General features: G+C 38.2%; 1 protein-coding gene across 1 annotated transcript in view; it reads right to left on the bottom strand.

Moving 5' to 3' along the window:
* The window catches only part of LOC104160804 (protein FAM184A-like), a 21046-nt gene extending 19090 nt beyond the window's left edge, over positions 1-1956 (bottom strand). The window contains exons 1-2 of the mRNA XM_009699032.1: positions 1921-1956; positions 997-1851 (exon numbers count right to left, since the gene is read on the bottom strand). Of these exons, the coding sequence (XP_009697334.1) occupies positions 997-1707 (711 nt within the window). The 5' untranslated portion in view covers positions 1708-1851; positions 1921-1956. The remainder of the gene's footprint in view (positions 1-996; positions 1852-1920) is intronic.
* Between the last annotated feature and the right edge of the window lie 583 nt (positions 1957-2539).

Genomic DNA, 2539 nt, shown 5'->3' with positions numbered 1-2539 from the left:
CTCTGGGTAAGCCCTGCGCAGCAGGAACGAAAACATCCCTGGGTTATCAGCACTGTTTTCAGCACAAATCCAAAACACAGCCCCAGACCAGCTACTGTGAAGAAAATTAACTCTATCCCAGCCAAAACCAGCACATACTGAAAATGTGTACAGTACTTCAGTTACTGCTTGTGAAAACATCATTGAAGATGTTATAACAAAAAAGTTAAAACATACAGAAAGTCGTCCTTTTTCTTACTTCCTGCAAACCTACATCTTAACACCCAACACATTTAGGCAAGGCAGTCGCTAATGATCTCTACAAGCAAGACTGCACTGAATACAGAAAATTCATTGGATTTATAGTGTCAGTTGTATGACATTCCTGTCAAACATGTTTCTAAAAGAAACTGTACAGTCTAGATAAGTGGTTTCTCAACTTTTGTAGCAAGCATTTCAGTTTGTCAGCATAACATCTCAAATGGTACCAGTCACCAATATCCTCCTTCCCTCTCTGAATCCTCATTTTTGGGGGGAGAGAGAGGGATCGATTTATGTGGATACCCGATGCAAAGATACTGCTTGGCTTTTTGCCTTTTTTTCTCCTTTCTTTCTTTGGGAGGAGGTGAACAGGGTTCGGTTTGGGGTTTTTTGTCTGTTCTTTACGTGGTAACAGTTTTGAGCATTCTATTGCATGCACTACACTGTGGGTAGAACAACCAAGCTCTGTTCATGAACAGCTGAAAGGAAGGAGACCAAAACTTTGCCCCGGGTAGGGGCTTCTAGATTCTACTGGAATATAAAGTAGTATTAATTCAGTCTGGGAAAATTAAACACATAAAATAAATTCTAAAATATAAATAAATAAAAATTTACAAGATTATGACAATCAGATACGAGTGGCAGAAGATTAAGTTTACGTGTTCCAGTCACCTCAACCTACCAGCCTCACGGAAAGACAGCATAAATAGGAAAAGAAAATTCACAGTCTTGGGAAGAACATATCCTTGGTCTCACCTGAACATTGTTTTCTGCCGTACCAAGAGCCACCTGAAGTTTTTGGCATTTTTCCCGTAGACTGGCAGCTTCATCCTGGACCATTTGCAATTCAGTTTTAAGCTTTCCCAGATTCTTCCGTAACATACTTTCCTGGTTTTGAAATTCTTTTCTTAGCTCCACTTCTTTTTCTTTGCAAGCATGTAGACTTTCTGCTGTAAAAAGCTGAGATCTTTTCAAAGAATCAAGTTCATGTTCATAGAAGGACTGTGCTTTGCTGAGTTTGCCTTCATAGTCCTCAATGAGTTTTTTCCTTTCCAGCCTTAACTCTTCAATTTTACTGTTCAAGTCTTCCAGCTCCAGTCTATGCAATTCCTCTAGTTTTTCTTGCCCCTTACTTAAAGTAGCATTCTGACTCTGTTGAGTCTTCAGAAGTTCTTGAATCTCAAGTCTGTGGGCAGCTCTCAAGTCTTCCAGAGCTGTACGCTTGTCCTTCTCATACTGCACTTGCAACTGTATGAAACTTCGTAGCCTTTCCTCAAATTTCTTTCTGATCTCTTCTACTTCTCTTGACATGGTGACTACACGTTGGACATGCTGAGCTTCTGCACAAAGCTGCATATCTTCAACTCTATCCTTATAGGCTTCGAATTCTGTCAAGGCCTGGTGTTTCATTTTTTTATGATCTTCCAGTGACTCTTCTAAAACCTGGATCTTCCTCTTGAGATCCATCTCTTCTGCAACTTTACTTTTATATTGCAATATCTTCTCTCTGGTCTCTGCAAGAATTTGTTGAATTTCTTCTTCGTGAGCATCCTTAAGGGCTTGGATAGCAGCTTCATGTTCATCATTTTTAGTGTTCAAAGCATATATTACCTACAAACATGAAATAACACTATGTTAGAAAAAAGGCATTCTGGTTATCCGTTAAATCATAAGAAAAACTCTTAGTAACTCTGAAAGTTACTTTGACAATCTGGCATGAAGTACATGCCGTATCTTACATGAAGAGGCCTTAGTTTTGGTTAGAGAAGCTAGACAATGTAATTAAAAAGGTATTATAAAAAAAATCTCACACTTATGATCAGGTTATTATAATAAGTATTTCCAGAACACTAGGTCAAAGCTCATGCTCAAAACAGCCTTTGACTCCTGTCTTTGTGCACAGAAGTGCCATAATGTTCTTCCTCACTTCAGGCAGTGTTCCGCTCTCAGGTTATGCAGCACCACAATCTGGAAAAAGTATAAATCATACAATATTTTCAAGAGTATTATGATTTGGCAATGGGACCCTCTCTGAAAATTCCAAGTGAAAAATAAGCCAATATGCAATGCCAGATTCAGAAGGTATCTTTAAATTCTTATAATCCACTTACTCCCTATAAAAAGCACTGAATATCTACAAATTCAATAAGCACCATTCATTCCCCAAATGAAGGGCATGAGTGTCTTATGGAAAATGAAAAAACAAAATGCATGCAACTGAGTATTGTATCATAACATATGTTCTTCAGCAGCCTGAATTCAGCTCTATCAAATTACTCTATTATAAATCTCAGCATTT

The sequence above is a fragment of the Cariama cristata genome, unplaced genomic scaffold, assembly GCF_000690535.1.
Source record: "Cariama cristata isolate BGI_N322 unplaced genomic scaffold, ASM69053v1 scaffold7994, whole genome shotgun sequence".
NCBI classification, from domain to species: domain Eukaryota; kingdom Metazoa; phylum Chordata; class Aves; order Cariamiformes; family Cariamidae; genus Cariama; species Cariama cristata.
This window is presented reverse-complemented; position numbering and strand designations above follow the sequence as displayed.